Source organism: Phocoena phocoena, chromosome 16 (assembly GCF_963924675.1).
Source record: "Phocoena phocoena chromosome 16, mPhoPho1.1, whole genome shotgun sequence".
Taxonomy (NCBI): domain Eukaryota; kingdom Metazoa; phylum Chordata; class Mammalia; order Artiodactyla; family Phocoenidae; genus Phocoena; species Phocoena phocoena.
The window spans coordinates 7,607,816-7,624,941 of NC_089234.1; the positions used below are offsets into that span (position 1 = coordinate 7,607,816).

Below are 17,126 nucleotides of genomic sequence, written 5' to 3' on the forward strand. Positions count from 1 at the left end.
TCCCTCCCTCCCACCCTCCCTGTCCCACCCCTCTAGGTGGTCACAAAGCACCGAGCTGATCACCCTGTGCTATACGGGGAGGGCGAAGGGTAAGCTGGGACAAAGTGAGAGAGTGGCATAGACATATAAACACTGCCAAATGTAAAATAGATAGCTAGTGAGAAGCAGCCGCAGTGGTTAAGACTCCGCCTTCCACTGCAGGGGGCGCGGGTTTGATCCCTGGTGGAGATCCCGCCTGCCGTGGGGTGTGGCCAAAAAAAAATTAAAAAGACACTTTCATCATTTTCACGGACTGACCTCATAATCGGTATTACAGATTTGAACAGAGAAAATACACACCATTCAAACATTGCTCTTTTATTTGTTTTTAAAATTGGGGGGATTCTACCTCAGATTTCATTTAGGAGATAAATGCTCTGAGGCGACATAAGTTTGAGACCACTGGCTCGGGATCTGCGGGGAACTCCAGCCTCCAGTGACCTGTGAACCAACAGAACATGTTTTTTGAGCATCAGTGCTGCCCCAAGGAGTGGAGGGTCGTGGGGGGTGTGATGGGGAGACCATGGAACTGGACGAGAGCCAGCCAGGGGAGGGGCGGCTTCTTAAAATTCCCTGCGCTTTGGGGGAAACACAGAGGAAAATGCGTGGAAGGAGCTACAGGGTCCCCCTGGGGGGATGACGAGGATGGGGCTGGTGACGATTTGGACTTTTTACTTAGTACATTCCTGCGCTAGTGGGATGGTTTACAAGAAGGAAGCCACGTCTGCCTTGGGAAGCCTAAACTGTGGATGTTATGAAACCAGTAATCGGTCTGGGAAGAGAGCATCGTTCTCTCACCTGGCCCCCAACTCTGAAGTCAGCCTCGTTCACCTGCAGAGAGGAAACGGCAGCACAAGTGACAGGGCATTTTCAACAAACACACCTTGTCCAAGGTCCAGGGTGAGTCAGGAAAGCTGTTGTTGGCCTAAACGAACTCAAACAAACGGCCCGCCCCCTCTGATAGCCTTAAGAGCTCCCTCTGGCAGGTGCTGGGCCACACGGGGGATGGGACGAGGCAACGCAGGGAGGCTCCCAGCTCTCTCACAGTCCTGGTAGCTACTATTATTACCGCCACTCCTGGGCCCGATGGAGCCAGGGTGGCCGAGCATCAAGGAGGGCCTTGGTCCTAGGCCGCACTTCAGACAAGTTCCCGGGCCCTGTTCCTCTGGCTCTAAGACCTGCTGGGAGGGGCCTGGGTTTTCACAGGGTCCCGGGGCTCCTGGCGCACACTGGAGGGATGGGTCGCGGGTCCGTTAGTCCTGGGTGGGAATTGCTTTATGAGGCTGCCCTGGGCCGAGGCCCAGCCTGCTTCCTTCCGCCGGCCGCAAAAAGGCTGGGCCGCGGTGGGCCCAGCAGATGTGCTTTAGTGGCCCGAGACAGGATGCAGTAAATGCCCACCCGCCTTTCACATGCAGATGTCTCTGGGGCTCCCCTTTGTGCTGACCGGCCTGGGGGCCGGTCCCTGCAGCCCCCGCTGTGCCCAGCCCTGCCTCTGAATGGCTCCCCTCGGGGAGCCCAACTGCCCAAGAATGGACTCCAATAAAGGGCCTGATGGGGGGACCCAGGCCGGTTACAGATGTCCCATGACCACGCCCACCCACAAGTCCTAGCACAGTAAGAGGGCTCCACCTGGCCAGCACTGTGCCCAGCGGCTCCAGGAAGCCTGGACCTCCTGTTCTCCAATCTGGGACGTTCCTGGCCCAGATGACAGCTTCAGAGCCCAGCTCACACATCACGGGCTCCCCATCTCCCTGGCGGCTCAGTCTCTCTCCACCTGACACTAGCCTTTCCGGGTGCTATTTACGCTGCTCTCCCCATACTGGACGGTCAGCTTCCCGAGAGTAGGGACTTCCATCTGCCGCACTCACTGCCCCTTGTCCCAATGCCTACAGCGGTGTTTTTAGTATAAAAGAAGCGCTCGATAAATATTTGTTGGGCGAGTGGATGAATGAACAAGTGCATCTTTAATGAGAAGCAGTGTGCTACTGCGGGGAAACTGGGGCTTGGAGTCAGGAGGACCGGGGCAGGGCGGGGGACAGTGGGCAGGAAGGGAGGGAACCCTGGCCCAGCCACTTTCTCCACTTTGGCCACTTCCCAAATCTCTCTGAGCCTCTGTTCCGGCTTTGAAAAGGGCTGGTTTTGAAGGTAGCTTGATCATCAGTGACTGCTATTACGGTGGTCGGTATTGTTTTAAAAAGCAGAGCTAATACTCCCCATGTGCTCTGTGTCCCCAAACAGGTGGGAAACTTTCCAAAAACCTGAGGACACCTGTCACCACAGAAAGTCTAGGAAGAGAAGTGGTGAGTCACCCCCTCCGGGGTTCCCAGAACAGAAGGTGCTGTTTGGGAACCCACGGCAGCTGGGGAGATGCCATGGAGGCAAACGCCCCCCTGGGCCCCGGGAACCCCATCAAGCTGCCCCTCTGCAGCGCTGCTCTCACCCTGGGAACTTCCTCTGAGCTCCCTTGTGACTTCAAAGCCAGCCTTGCATATCAAGGAGGCCACAGAGTGGCTGCAAAAACTACACAAAGTGGTGGAAGCCTGGCGTTATTCACGTTGGCCAGCAGGGCCTGGCCCGGGAAAGGGCCGTGTCCCCAAGTCTGACATCCCCAGGGAAACTCCAAAAGCAGGCGGATTTTACTGGGGGAAGTTGCCCACATACACTCACTGCCAGGAGGGTCTGGATCCTGGGCTCCGGGGGCCCCACAGGAGGGCATGGGCGGCTTCCTTGGGCCTGAGTGTGATCAGCTGGCCACTGGAGGCCGGGCCTGGGCGGAGGGGCCTAGCCTTTAAAGAGCCAGCACAAGAGCTGAAGAGAGAAAAGGGACGTGGGTGAGAGCCAGAGGCTGCTGCAGCGTGGAGGGCCCAGGCACTGCGGGTGCTGGGCTGCTAAGGGGCTGGTCAGTGAAAAGCCCCCGAAAGTCTGTATAACTGGAAGCAAGGGGGAGAAGTGGGCAGAGGGAGAGAAGGGGCCACAAGGGTCACTCGGGAAGGCCTGGTGGAGCAGGAAAATGCATGGGGACGTGGTCCTGTGGCATGGAGTCCCAGGGAGGGTTCAGAGGGGCCAGGCCTCATCCTCCAGGACGATCAACTCCCCTGATATAATGAGAACTACGTCCCCTCACTGGAAACAGTGACACACACTATGGGGAAGGCACTTCTCCCCTCCCTCAGCTACAAAACTGGCTGGGATGTATTTTAGGACTGTCAGTATATCCGGTTATCATACCGCTGCTAGATTTATACAGTGTAGTTGCTACCAAAGACACTCCAGCTAGATAAACCAGTTGAATTAAAGCAAATCAAGACAAACAACTCCTGGGGATCTGTTGGAAGATGCCAGCGCCAAACCCACAGAGGTTAAAGGACCAGGGATCACCCTCCTTCGAGTCACAGCCTGGAATCTGTGCAGGTGTTAGTTGGACAGTGTATCGGGGGGAGCATCACCCAGGGGAGACTGCTAGAAAGAAGCCCCTGACCTTTTCCAATGCCCGCTTCTCCCTCAAAGGACTCTAAGTCCAGCACAGCGGTTAGGAGTCGCGCAGACCTGGGTTCCCATGGTCCCTGGGCCATCCCAGCTGAGACCCTAGCAAGCCCTGAGCCTCAGTGGCTTCAGCTGATTGAGGGAGATAACCTCCTCCCACCCCGACGCTGTTAGGGGGACTACATGACATAAACAGGGACGCCCAGCATAGAGGAAGCACTCTCTGAGAGCAGCCAGCTTTGCTGGTGCTGGGAGACGCCTGGAGCCTCACTGGCCCAGGATGGGTGCACACCAGACCCACATTGCTGACTGGAAACAAGGGCTCACAATCAGCCCTACCTATTCCAAAGCCACTGCTGAATCCATTTTGTGCACCTCAGCAGAAGGCAGACAGGGAGGGACCGAGGCTCTGTCCATATCCTTGACCTACTTTATTTCTCAGGTTTTTGAGGCAAAAATGACCCCGCTAAAATGCAAAGGACTTCGGAACTTCCCTGGTGGTTAAGAGTCTGCCTGCTAACGTAGGGAACACGGGTTCGAGCCCTGGTCCGGGAAGATCCCATATGCCGCAGAGCAACTAAGCCCGTGCCCCACAACTACTGAGCCTGCGCTCTAGAGCCCACAAGCCACAACTAATGAAGCCCATGCACCTACAGCCTGTGCTCTGCAACAAGAGAAGCCACGGCAATGAGAAGCCCGCGCACCACAAGGAAGAATAGCCCCCGCTCGCCGCAACTAGAGAAAGCCTGCATGCAATGAAGACCCAAAGCAGCCAAAAATAAAATTAATTAATTAACTTTTTAAAAAATTTAAGAATTAAAATGTAAATTAGTTTAAATAAATAAATAAAATGCAAAGGACTGACAAACCCACGTGTTGGTGAGGACACAGAGCCACGGGGACTCTCACATATACCACTTTGGGAAACGATTTGACAGCATCTTCTAGCAATGAACATATGCCTATCTTATGACCAGCAATTCCACTCCTAGGCCTGTACCCAGCAGAAATGCATCCATGCATTCACCAGACATGTTCTAGAATGTTCATGGCAGCATTATTCAAAATAACTGAAAACAGGAAACTACACCCCCTCAACAGAAGAACAGATGTGTACTTTAATATAAAGTTGTTTTTTTTTAAGTGGCCCTGATTTAAAAAAAATTAAATGCACGTGTAACAGGAATTCCTATATTAACATGGGACGTGCTCTTTCGGCCGCACTCCTCAGCAGACTGCTGCCATGGGCCGCGGGATCTGTGGGCAGAGGAAGGGCACCAGCTCCACGTTCCGCGTGCACGTGAAGCACCGAAAGACGCCGCGTCTCTGCACACCATGGACTTTGCCAAGCAACACAGCTACATCAAGGGTATCGTGAAGGACACTATCCACGACCCGGGCTGCAGCGTGCCCCTTGCCAAGGTGGTCTTCCGGGATCCATACCGTTTTAAGAAGCGGACAGAGATGTTCATCACCACCGAGGGCATCCACACCAGCCAGTTCATGTACTGTGGCAAGCAGGCCCAGCTCAGCATCGGCAATGTGCTCCCGGTGGGTACCGTACCTGGGGGCACCATCGTGTGTTGTCTGGAGGAGAAGCCTGGTGACTGGGGCAAGCTGGCCAGAGCCTCTGGGAACTATGTGACTGTCATCTCCCACAACCCTGAGACAAAGAAGACCAGAGTGAAGCTGCCCTTGGGCTCCAAGAAGGTCATCTCCTCCACCAACAGAGCTGTGGTCGGTGTGGTGGCTAGAGGTGGCCACGTTGACAAACCCATTCTGAAGGCCAGCCGTGCCTACCACAAGTATAAGGCAAAGAGGAATTGCTGGCCATGTGTGCAGGGGGTGGCCATGAACCCTGCTGAGCATCCCTTTGGAGGTGGCAACCACCACCATATCGGCAAAGCCTCTACCATCCTCAGAGATGCCTCTGCTGGCCAGAAAGTGGGTCTCACTGCTGCCCACTGGACTGGGTGTCTCCGGGGAACCAAAACTGTGCAGGAGAAAAAGAATTAGGGCTGAGGGCTCAATAAAGTTTGTCTCTTTCACAAAAACAAACAAACAAACATGGGATGTGACGTTTAACTGTCATACTTATGGGGTGTATAGTGTGCCAAGCACTGTGTCAAGGGCCATCATGGCACCTGCCTGCACCCTTCTGCGCCCCTCTCCATCCCCTCAGGTGCTCCAGTCCAACACCGGAGCCATTCTTTATTTCATCTTCTCCCTGTTCCCCACAATATCCAATACATAGGCAGGTCCCATTGGTCCTACTCCCAAAACATCTAATTCACCCCCTTCTGTTCATCTCCATTGCCACCCCCTAGTCCACGCCCTATCATGTCTCCCTGGACCACACAAGGGTCTCCCAACTGGCTGTTCCCCTGTTTCCTCTGGAGCCCGGCCATCTGCCCCACTGCCAGCTCATTCTCCACTTTGCAGCCAGAGATCTTCTTAAAATATTTTGTTTTCTGGTGCAGTATTTTTTTCCAGCACTTTCTGAGACAAAATTGACAAAATATTTGAAATTTGATATCTTGAATGGGAAATACATCCACATGGTTCAAAACTTTAAAAAATGTTTATATACAAAGTTACCGAGGGAAGAGCCTTGCTCCCATCCCTACCCCCAACCACCTACTTCTCCCCAATCACTTGCCTTCCAGCTCTTCACAGGTTGAAGCTCTTCCCTCCGGTTTCCTTATACAAACACACCAGCAAGAATACACACTTGCATTTCTGCCTTTTCCACCCAAAAGATGGCACAGTGCACATCCTGTCTTCACTGACAGCACGTCTACATGGCAGGCATGCTCTTTCTTTTTTATGCAGCATGGAATTCCACTGTGTAGAAGGATAGACTGTAATACTCCCCTAGCGATGGACAGTTGAGCTGTTTCCAGTCTTTCGCTATTTCTCAAGGCACTGCCATGAATGACCTCCCACCTATGCCATTTCTCATGTATGAGGCAGTACGCTGATAGATCATGCCAAATGCATCTTCCACAAGCAATATAAGACAGCGTCTGCTTCCACAAACTCTCACCAAGAGAATGCGTTCCCAAAGTTGTGGATTTTGGCCAATTTTCTCAAATTGATGGAAAAAGGCATCTCAGGATAGTTTTAATTTGCACTTCTCTTATTCGAGTAAGGCTGAGCATCTTTCCTATGCTTTTCCTTTGTGTTTCTATTTGTTTTCCTTTCCCATGAATTGTTTATATCCTTTGTGCGTCTTTCTATTGGGCTGTTGATTTGTTGCTGTTGTCGATTTCTAGATTTTGAGGCATAGCTACAAAGGTATTCTCCTACTCCAAGATTTCAAAGGGAATCTCTCCTGTTTTCATTTACTTATATGGTTTCACTTTCTACGTTTAAATGTCTTGAAAACATAAATCAGATCACACGACACTCCTGCCTAATCTTCAGTGATTTCTCATTGCACCCAGTATGGAATCCAGACAGCTCTCTGTGACCCTCAGGTTCCTGCCTGCTGTAGCCTTGAGCACCCTCGCTAGTCCCCACTCTCTCTTCAGTTCCGTGAGTACATGCGATCTGCTGAGTTCTCCCGAGCTCTCCTCCGAGCTCTCCTCCACCTCAGGCTTTGCAGCCACTGTTCCCTTCAGATGCAAGGCACTTCCTCCTCCACTTCACCCCATGCCCCCTCTTACCCTCTGGTTCTGCGATGCCAGTGGCAATTACAAAGCCCAGGGCCCAGTGGTGCCAACAGTGGTCCTGGTAGTGTCCTCTGTGCACAAGACTTGGTGGGCAAGACGCCCTCCTACCGTCTAAGCAGACAGTCAAGGCAGTCCAACTGAATTACAATGCCAGCCACGTATGTAATTTAAAGTTTTCTGGTGACCACATTAACAAAGGTTAAAAGAAGGTGGAATTAATTTAATATATTTTATTTAAGCTAACATATTCAAATTACTATCGTTTCAATATGTAACCAATATAAAACAATATAATGAACTTTATACATTTTTTCTCACTAAGTCTTCGAAATCCAGTGTGGGTTGTACACTTACACCACATCTAAATTCAGACTTGCCACATTCCAAGCGCTCAAAGGCAAGGAATGGGGCTGCGCTGCTGGACAGGGGCGCAACTCTAACCAGCAGTGTCCCGGTGCTCATCCAGGGACGCCGTTTTGCCTGTCACACCCGGCGGCTGCAGCGCGATCCTCCCGGGACCAGCCCTCCGCTCGCCGGGCGGGGCGGGGCCAGAGCAGCAGCCCCGCCCCGCCCCCCGGTAGCGGCCCACAGGACCCGGCTGAGCACAGCGCCGGGCGCTCCAGGCGGCCTGCGCGGCCCACTCACCTCGCCAGCGCCTCCACAGAGCCTACGATCGGCGCGCCGCCGCCCTCACCGCCGTCGTACAGCACGCCTGAGATGTCGAGCAGCACCCCGCGCACGCCGGCCAGCCGCTCGCCCCACGCAGCCATTGCGTCCCGCCTGCGCCTCGGCCCCCGCGTCCCAACAGGCTGCTGGAAGCTGCGGCCGCGCTCGCCGCGCAGGGTTGCCTGGGAAGTGTAGTCCCGCGGGCGGGGCGGGGCAGAGCAGAGCTGGGCCGGTGGGGCGTGGCCGGGCGCAAACCCGGCAAGACGGGCGCTGCTTCCCGACTCCCGAGTCACGCGCTCCCAAAATGGGAGCCTTTTCACCTGGAGATCAGTGGATAAAGGGTCAACCTCCCTAAAATTGGAGCAAGGCAGATTGGGACGAGGAGGCAACCGGAAAAGTAACAAAAATTAAAGAGAACAGGCAAGACCTTCATTGGTGTTTTCCTGTGGCCCGATGACACTCCTAACAGCAATGGAGATAGTTGGGCCCACAGACTGGACGATGCTGCGCGCCTGAGAAGCAATGATAAGGTAACGAATCTCTAAAGACATGTCTGAAGTGTAAGCTATGATGCCAGAACAAGGTGGAAGAAAAATAAATGTTCAGGGACCGGAATTGTTCAAGAAGTGACAAGATGGCTACTGACAGAAATATTATGCCATGAAAAAAGGAAGACTAGGTTACAACATGAAAAACGCTCACGATATAACATTGTGTGAAAAAGCAGAGGGACTTCCCTAGCTGTCCGGTGGTTAAGACTCGGCTTCCAATGCAGGGGGCGTGGGTTCCATCCCTCGTTGAGGAACTAAGATCCCACACGCGGAGTGGTGCAGCCAAAAAAAAAAAAAAGCAGAATGCAAAATTGTATGTAGACCTCTGCCTACAAAAATAAGGCATAGGGGGGCTTCCCTGGTGGCGCAGTGGTTGAGAGTCCGCCTGCCGATGCAGGGGACACAGGTTCGTGCCCCGGTCCGGGAAGATCCCACATGCCGCGGAGCGGCTGGGCGCATGAGCCATGGCCGCTGAGCCTGCGCTCCGCAACAGGAAAAAAAAAAAAAAAAAAAAAAATAAGGCATAGGAATGGCTGAGAAGAAAATGGGAATATTTCAACGTGTTAGCCCAGTGAGATTTTGGATGAATTTTTACATTCTATTTAATGTTACATCATTTTTGTAATAAATAAAAGTTGGTAGAAAAGGGGAAGAGTTTCCTTAACTGCCCTTCTGACCCTTTCAAGTGTTTAAACTGAAACTTCAAAAAATTTGACTTCTGGGACTTCCCTGGTGGCACAGGGGTTAAGAATCCGCCTGCCAAAGCAGGGGACACGGGTTCAAGCCCTGGTCCCGGAAGATCCCACATGCGCGGAGCAACTAAGCCCATGCGCCACAACTACTGAGGCTGCGTTCTAGAGCCCGCGAGCCACAACTACTGAGCCCATGTGCCACAACTACCGAAGCCTGTGCACCTAGAGCCCATGCTCCGCAACAAGAGAAGCCACCACAATGAGATGCCCGTGCACTGCAATGAAGAGTAGCCCCGCTCGCCGCAACTAGAGAAAGCCTGCGCACAGCAACAAAGACCCCATGCAGCCAAAAATAAATAAATTTATTTTTTTAAAAATTGACTTCTCTTAGCCTGACTTAACTTTAAGTTTTCAAAAAAAGACCATATTAGGGTGGCCATTTTGTTTCAGGCTCTTGATTCACAGATGGGATGAAGAATTCATCAGAATATTAGAACTTTAACCCAGTTCAATGAATCGTGCGTGTCATGTTGATAAGTTTACTAGGAAAACTGTGTACTCCGCTGATTTTACAGGAGAAATATAAAATATAGTTCCTGCCCTTTGGGGATTTACAATCTGGTTGGGGGAGAAATGAATATGAGACCTCATATTAATCATGGTTCTTGGGCTTCCGTGGTGGCGCAGTGGTTAAGAATCTGCCTGCCAATGCAGGGGTCATGGGTTCAAGCCCTGGTCTGGGAAGATCCCACATGCTGTGGAGCAACTAAGCCCATGCGCCGCAGCTACTGAGCCTGCGCTCTACAGCCTGTGAGCCACAACTACTGAGCCAGTGTGCCACAACTACTGAAGCCCGCGCGCCTAGAGCCTGAGCTCCGCAACAAGAGAAGCCACCGCAATGAGAAGCCAAAGCACCACAATGAAGAGTAGCCCCTGCTCGCTGCAACTAGAGAAAGCCCACACACAGCAAAAAAGGCCCAATGCAGCCAAAAGTAAATAAATAAAATTTTAAAAAAATCGTGGTTCTTAGTTGCAGACAATAGAAACGTCTCCAGCTAGAGGGGTATGTTTATACAAGGCATCAAGGAGCTTACAGATTTCCAGGGGGACTGGGTAACCAAGCTCAAGTACCACACAGCAAAGAGCCGTGCAGCTCTGAGAAATGCCCAATTTCATTGTTCCACTGAGACCACTCCCCATCACTTGGCTCTTAAGATGACAGGGACCTGATACTACTGCCCCGAAAGAACCAAATCCACCTACCATACCTTCAGAGAATTCTCCCTCTCCACCTATGGTCACCAACTCACTTTCACCATGTCTGGCTTGCTGGAACCTAGTGCAACCTGCAAGGGAGTCTGGGAAATGCAGTGTTTGCATTCCAGATTCTGTGGTACGGGAACTGAGTGAGTCAGTCTGGCTAATCTACCACGACCATCACCCATGTATAGAACTTCAACGCTGTGGGCTCAGTGGGTCCCAGGGTCCAAAAAGGTTTAAAGTGTGATCTTTGCCTTTGAGTCAAGACTGGGCAGAGAACAAGATGTACACGTTTAAGATTACTGATCAAACGTGTGCAGAGTGCCAGTGAGTGACAGACAAAGCCAAGACGATGGACTCTGTGGGCTGTGGAGGGCAGCTGTGGTTTCTGAGCAGAGGGGCAGCCTGAAATGGACCTTGAAGCATGGCTGGGTTTTAGCTTCATGCCAAAGAGGAAGAGGAGAAAGGGCACTTCTGCCTGTGGTGGTGAGTCCACGCGTAGTTCTCCCTCTCCCATTAGCTGGGCATGACCTTGGGCAAATCACTTTCTATATCTAAGATTATGGAGACAGAATAATGGCTCCTTGAAGATGCCCACGTCCTACTTCCCAGGACCTGTGAGTGTGTTACCTCACATGGCAAAGGGGACTTTGCAGGTGTGATTAAGCTAAAGATCTGGAAATGGGAGATTATCCGGGATGACCCACATGGGCTCGATCTAATCACAAGAGTCCTTATAAAGGAAAGACGGAGGCAGGAGAAGAGTCAGAGGAGACATGATAACACGTCATGCCGAGGTGAGAGAGAGATTTGAAAATGCTACGCTGCTGGGCTTGAATACGAAGGAGCCACGAGCCACGAGATGCAGGCAGCCTCTAGAAGCTGGAAAAGGCGAAGAAATGGATTCTCCCCTACAGCCTCCAGAGGAACACAGCCCTGAGAACACCTTGATTTTAGGACTTCTTGCCTCTAGAACTGTAAGAGAACAAATTTGTGTTTTTTAAGCCACTAAGTTTGCAGTAATTTGTTACAGCAATAATAGGAAATGAATACAGGGACCCGAGTCTCTCACCTGAAGAATGACATGTTGGTCCAAGGCAACAGACCTCTTGAAGTGTGGGCTCAGACCTAACCCAAAAGTCCATGACCTTTCTTTGGATGTAACAGAAGAGCACTGTATAAGTTAGAGCTGTTTTGGCTGCATGTAACAGAAATCCACCTGTAGTTGCTCAACCAGATAGACTTACTCTTTCTCATATATCAAGAAGCCAAGAGGACAGGAGAACGGACTTGAGGATATGGGGATGGAGAAGGGTGAGCTGTGACAGGGCGAGAGAGAGTCATGGACATATATACACTAACAAACGTAAGGTAGATAGCTAGTGGGAAGCAGCCGCATGGCCCAAGCTCGGTGCTTTGTGACCGCCTGGAGGGGTGGGATAGGGAGAGTGGGAGGGAGGGAGACGCAAGAGGGAAGAGATATGGGAACATATGTATGTGTATAACTGATTCACTTTGTTATAAAGCAGAACACACCATTTTAAAGCAATTATACCCCAATAAAGATGTTAAAAAAAAAAAAAATAAAGAAGCCAAGAGGAAGTCAGCCCTGGGCAGGTACAGCAGTTCCCAGGAACATCAGGAAATAGTCTACCTCCAACTTTCTGCTTCACCATCCTTAGGCTTTCACCCTCATGCTGTCAAGATGTCTGCTGTACCCCCAGGCATCATGTCTGCATTTCAAGAAAGAAAGGAAAGGAAAAGGGAAAAGGGCCTCTGACAACTGAGTCTTGCCCTTTATACCAGGAAAAACAAAAGCTGCCCCAGAATCCAGACCCAACAGATTCTTGTTTATAACTTTTGGGCCACAGCTAGTCAAGTGGCACATTAACACTCCAGTGTGCAGGGATGTAAGAGCTTGGCCTCTTACATTTCCAATAACAAATCTACAAATCATGTCTGAATTTCAGCTTAAATATGAATCCTTCCAATCCTCTTTTGCTGTAGTAGATGTGTGTATAATCCTTCCAGACTTGCTTGTATTAGCTAGGACTCTTTGGTTGCCAGTGACAGAAACCCAACGGCAAATGGCTTAAATTTAAAAGGAATTTACTGGCTCTTGTAACCAGTCTAGCAATTGATGGCTTCAGATGTAGCTGGTTCTAAGGCTCGAATGGTGGTGTTCTGGGCTCTCTGACTCTCCATTTCTTGGCTCTGCCCCCTTCTCTGGGTTCACTTCCTTCTCTCCGTGTGGCCAGGCTCTCTCTAGGCAGTGGGGAGGGAGGGCTGTGGCAGTTCCAGGCCACAGAGCCCTGGGTAAACCATATGGTAAAGAACATTTTCCTTAATTTGGCCTGATAGTTGCAGAAAGAACTCTGACTGGCCCTCATGTCTGTGTTCAGGGGGAAGAGGTACTGTGATGATGCAGCCTGACTTAGGTGCCGAGGAGGGGCACTTGAGTAGAGCCTCACCACGGCCACATAGAATGGGGGAGGAATGCCCCCAGCAAAAGGCAGGGCGCTGTAACAAGAGTGTTATGGTCTGAAAGTTTATGTTCTCACAGAATCATGTGTTGAAATCCTAACCCCTAAGGTGATGGTATTAGGAGGTGGGGCTTTTGGGAGGTGATTAGGTCATGAGGTTGGAGCCCTCATGATTGGGACTGGTGCCCTCATATAAGAGACCCCCGGGACTTCCCTGGTGGTGCAGTGGTTAGGAATCCACCTGCCAGGGCTTCCCTGGTGGTGCAGTGGTTAAGAATCCGCCTGCCAATGCAGGGTACACGGGTTCGAGCCCTGGCCCGGGAAGATCCCACGTGCCGTGGAGCAACTAAGCCCATGTGCCACAACTGCTGAGCCTGCATGCCACAACTACTAAAGCCCGTGCACCTAGAGCCCGTGCTCTGCAACAAGCCACTGCAATGAGAAGCCGGCGCACTGCAACACAGAGTAGCCGCCGCTCACCGCAACTAGAGAAGCCCGCACACAGCAACGAAGACCTAATGCAGCCAAAAATAAATTAAAAAAAAAAAAGAATCCACCTGCCAATGCAGGGGACACGGGTTCGAGCTATGGTCCGGAAAGATCCCACATGCCGCGGGGCAACTAAGGCTGCATGCCACAACTACTGAAGCCTGCGTGCCTAGAGCCTGTGCTCTGCAACAAAAGAAGCCACTGCAATGAGAAGCCCACGCACCGCAACGAAGGGTAGCCCCTGCTTGCCGCAACTAGAGAAAGCCCATGCGCAGCAATGAAGACCCAATGCAGCCAGAAATAAAAATAAATAAAAAGAGAGACCCGAGAGAGCTAGCTCATTCCTTCCACCATGTGAGGACACAGTAAGAAGTCAGCTGTTTGCAACCTGGAAGAGGGTTCCCCCCAGAACCCGAACATGCTGGCACCCTGATCTTGGACTGCCAGCCTCTAGAACTGTGAGCAATACATTTCTGTTGTATATAAGCCACTCAGCCTGTGGTATTTTGTTTTAGCAGCCCAAACAGACTAAGAGGAAGAAAGCAGGAAGAGACACTGTGCAGGCAAGATTAGCAGGTGTCTACTACCCACAGAGACCCTTCATTCTGACCAAAGTCTGTTTTCCCTGGAAAGTGAAACCAGACCAAGGGAGGCCTACCTGAGCCAAGCAGTTCTGTCTTATCACGGTGGGCCTCAGTGAAAGAAAAAAGTAGAGATCCATTGATCCAGAAGTGTCTCTCCAGCTTTAGTGTGCATTAGAAGATTCCTGCGGGAGAGGGCCTGATTGGTCCTGCAGGAGGCCACTCCCACCCTGGGGCCCTTGATTGGCGATCCCACCACTACCACATGTAAAGGGGGATATCTGAGCAAAGTCAAATTACCAGTACCAGAAAAGGGGATGAGGATGCTGATCCCGAAAAGCAAGAGATGTCCACCCGGGCTGGATGGAAGCCCACTGCCCACTCGCCAGGACCCAAGGGCTGGCCAGAGTCTCTGAGAAGGTAGCATGCATGGGCAGGGGACCCATACACATCTTACCCAGAACCTAGCTTGTCCAGGGACCAAGGCTGCACAAGCAGCTGGAACAGATAGTGAAGAGCCTGGCATTCAGTGCAGAGGCCTTTAGTCTTCACCCCACGAACCACAGGAGCCATGGAAACACCCAAACAGTGAAGGTGGGGTCACTTGACGTATGCATGGCTGGAGTGGCAAACTTGTGACCCACAGACCTGTTTCTGATGGCCTGATTTTCAACACTGTGAACTGATTACCAGCATTGGAGATGTCACATAATAGTTCAGATTTCCAGGCTTCCCTGGTGGCGCAGTGGTTGAGAGTCCGCCTGCCGATGCAGGGGACACGGGTTCATGCCCTGGTCCGGGAAGATCCCACATGCCACGGAGCGGCTGGGCCCGTGAGCCATGGCCGCTGAGCCTGCGCGTCCAGAGCCTGTGCTCCGCAACGGGAGAGGCCACAACAGCGAGAGGCCCGCGTACTGCAAAAAAAAAAAAAAAAAAGAGTTCAGATTTCCAGTTTCTCTGAGGCAATGTGGAGATCTGGGCAGCACTGATCAGCCTTCCGGCAAGGGCACACCCACCAGCTGGAGCAGCAGCCCTTCAACGTGAGTTGCAGGTACTCCAGCCAGCCAGGGTCCTCGGCCAGCTGGCTTGCTCACGGAGGCCAGGGCTGGCCCTCCAAGGGCTGGAGTTAGCGTAGCCATGTGAGGTGAACAGCCTGCTGGGGCAGCAAGGCTGCAGGCAGGGAGGCCAGGAAAAGAAGATTAAAGGCATGAATAACAAAGGACGAAATAATGCCATTTACAGCAACATGGATGGACCTGGAGATTATCATACTAAGTCAGTCAGACGGAGACAGACAAATATCATATGATATCACTTGCATGTGGCATCTAAAATATGATACAGGTCTTCCCTGGCGGTCCAGTGGTCGACTCCGCACTTCCACTGCAGGAGGAGCGGGTTCAATCCCTGGTCAGGGAACTAAGATCCCACACGCCGCTTGGTGTGGCCAAAAGTTTTAAAAAATAAAAAATAAAATAAAATAAAATAGGATACAAATGAACTTATTTACAAAACAGAAACAGACCCACAGACATAGAAAACTAACTTATGGTTACCAGAGGGGAAATGAGGTGGGGGAGGGATAGACTAGGAATTTGGCATTAGCAGATACAAACTACTATATATAAAATAAATAAACAACAAGGTCCTACTGTATAGTACAGGGAATTATGTTCAGTATCCTGTAATAAACCATAATGGAAAGGAATACGAAAAAAATATATATATCTGAATCACTTTGCTGTATACCAGACAAAAACACAGCATTGTAAATCAACTATACTTCAATTAAAAAAAAAAAAGATTGAAGGCATGAAATTTGGGCACAGAGGTGGGGAACAGACGACTTTGTCCCCTGCCTTGCAGGAAATCACCCAAGAATGATAGATTATACAGATCTCCATTCAACCGGGAAGCAAGTGCTTCATATACTTGCCAAGCCCTACCTTTCTCCCTTGTCTATATTCTGCCTGTGCCTCTCTTTGTACGGTATGAACATGGCGTGCGATGCTCACAGAAAGAGCCTGCATTGTGTCCCTGTTCCTTCTACCTCTGTCCTTCCCCAAGTCTCTCCTCATGTGTCCTCAGCTTGTCACTTGGCATTTTTCCCCCATTCTTTTTCTCCCAATGACATGTCTCTACTTTTCCAGGTGCCCAGAGCAATTTGGTTTGCCTGGCAATTCCCTTCTCTTGGGTTTCTCCTGGGAATATCTTAAAACGTTAGAAAACACTGAATGTAAGAGCTTCCAAAACTGCATCCCAAAACCTGCACCACGGTATCCTCCCAGGCAGTGCCAGGGCTCTAGTCATTTTCTCAGAGGTCATTTTCCATATCCCATTTCTGTGTGTAACTTTGAAGGAAAGCCGTTCGATAAATGTCTACAATTGGACTTCACCCTGGGGCAGGAATGTGACTTCCTATAAGAGAAGAACTTTACCGAACCAGGCTCTGAAATCTCACTTCCCTGGTTCAAATCTCAACTTCACCACTTCCTAGCTCTGGGGTCGTGGGCAAACTTGCTCTCAAGCTTGGTTTTCTCGACTGTAAATTGAGGATATAATAGTGCCTGCTTCATGGGGTCGTGCATGGGGAGGGTTAAATGAAATAACCCCAAATAAGCAAAAGCTTAGCCAAGTGCCTGGTCCAGAGCAAGTGCCCAAGAAAGAAGAGCAATTACTGTTAATACTAATTGTCGCTTTCAGGACAATACCCACTCCCATTGTTTTCTCACCTTCTTTGATGCTTCCTCCAAATTTCTGAAATAAAGAAATAGATTGTTTTTTTAACCTGTTGATTTCCAAAAAGAAATACCGATTTCTTAAAGCAAGATATATTAAGTAAACATTTTTATTTGGATTGCAGACTGGGGACAGGTGGGAAGGCTACACTTTAAGCTTTCACAAATCAAAGCCTCCGAAGTAGGTTTTTAAGAGGAATACTTGCTCTGCTTGGCAGTCAGAGTTCAAAGCCCTGGGGGGAAATGGTAAACTAGCCTTTAACTGTAAATGAACTCTCCAGCAACAAGAGATACAGAGTCAAGTAAACATTTAACAACTGATTCTGCTGCTCCCAGTAGTTTCTTTTGAACATCCAGTGCCTCGCGCCCCTCCCATTCTGCAGCCAGACTTCAGTTAAAGAAGCACGCAGTTCACTACTCTCCCTTTGTCACCGAGATATGCCTTATGAAGCTGTCTCTTGGCATTAATG

At 50.7% G+C, this 17,126-nt stretch overlaps 1 protein-coding gene and 1 pseudogene across 2 annotated transcripts in view; one reads left to right on the top strand and one right to left on the bottom strand.

Moving 5' to 3' along the window:
• The window catches only part of LHPP (phospholysine phosphohistidine inorganic pyrophosphate phosphatase), a 134,964-nt gene extending 126,978 nt beyond the window's left edge, over positions 1–7,986 (bottom strand). Inside the window, exon 1 of one of the 2 annotated variants that reach the window (XM_065894509.1) lies at positions 7,842–7,986. In XM_065894509.1, coding sequence (XP_065750581.1) covers positions 7,842–7,966 — 125 coding nt within the window. In that variant the 5' untranslated portion in view covers positions 7,967–7,986. The remainder of the gene's footprint in view (positions 1–7,841) is intronic. The other variant, XM_065894510.1, reaches the window with a different exon arrangement.
• LOC136136329 (large ribosomal subunit protein uL2-like) lies at positions 4,766–5,538 on the top strand (annotated as a pseudogene).
• Positions 7,987–17,126: the final 9,140 nt, after the last annotated feature.